This window comes from Apaloderma vittatum, unplaced genomic scaffold (genome assembly GCF_000703405.1).
Source record: "Apaloderma vittatum isolate BGI_N311 unplaced genomic scaffold, ASM70340v1 scaffold17501, whole genome shotgun sequence".
NCBI lineage: Eukaryota > Metazoa > Chordata > Aves > Trogoniformes > Trogonidae > Apaloderma > Apaloderma vittatum.
Window position 1 is genome coordinate 138,016 of NW_009698739.1, and position 396 is coordinate 138,411.

The 396-nt window shown below is 62.1% G+C and overlaps 1 protein-coding gene across 1 annotated transcript in view; it reads right to left on the reverse strand.

Moving 5' to 3' along the window:
• Nucleotides 1–396, reverse strand: part of LOC104280474 (protocadherin Fat 4-like) — a 60,325-nt gene that overhangs the window by 1,219 nt on the left and 58,710 nt on the right. Inside the window, 2 exon segments of the mRNA XM_009878135.1 lie at nt 1–8; nt 11–396. The exon segment at nt 1–8 is cut by the window's left edge and continues 1,219 nt beyond it. Of these exon segments, the coding sequence (XP_009876437.1) occupies nt 1–8; nt 11–396 (394 nt within the window).

Genomic DNA, 396 nt, shown 5'->3' on the forward strand with positions numbered 1-396 from the left:
GCCATGGTCTGTGGACTCTTACTTCTCCTCCCCAGCCGAGTGGCGTAGTTAAAAATGCCGGGCTGACAGACATCGTTGTGCATCTCCAGTGGGCTCCCTTCCCTTATGGCGAGGTGCAGCTCCCTCGCTGGACTGTGCCTGTAGAAAGTCGAGGATTTGGAGAAGGGTGCGGGGCTGTGCCGAGACAGGGGGTTGGGCGTAGGGCACGCCGAGTGGCTTAAAGACGTCGTCCTCAAGCCCTGCCCGTAGGCGGGTTGGTAGGTCAAGCTGCTGGCTCCCAGGGGCATGGGGGACTGCCGGGCGAAGCCCAGCGGGCTGTGCCTCTGGATGGAGAATTTGGGCGTGTGGCTCCGAAACTGCTTGTAGTGCTGGATGATGTCGGCATCCGAGGGGGCG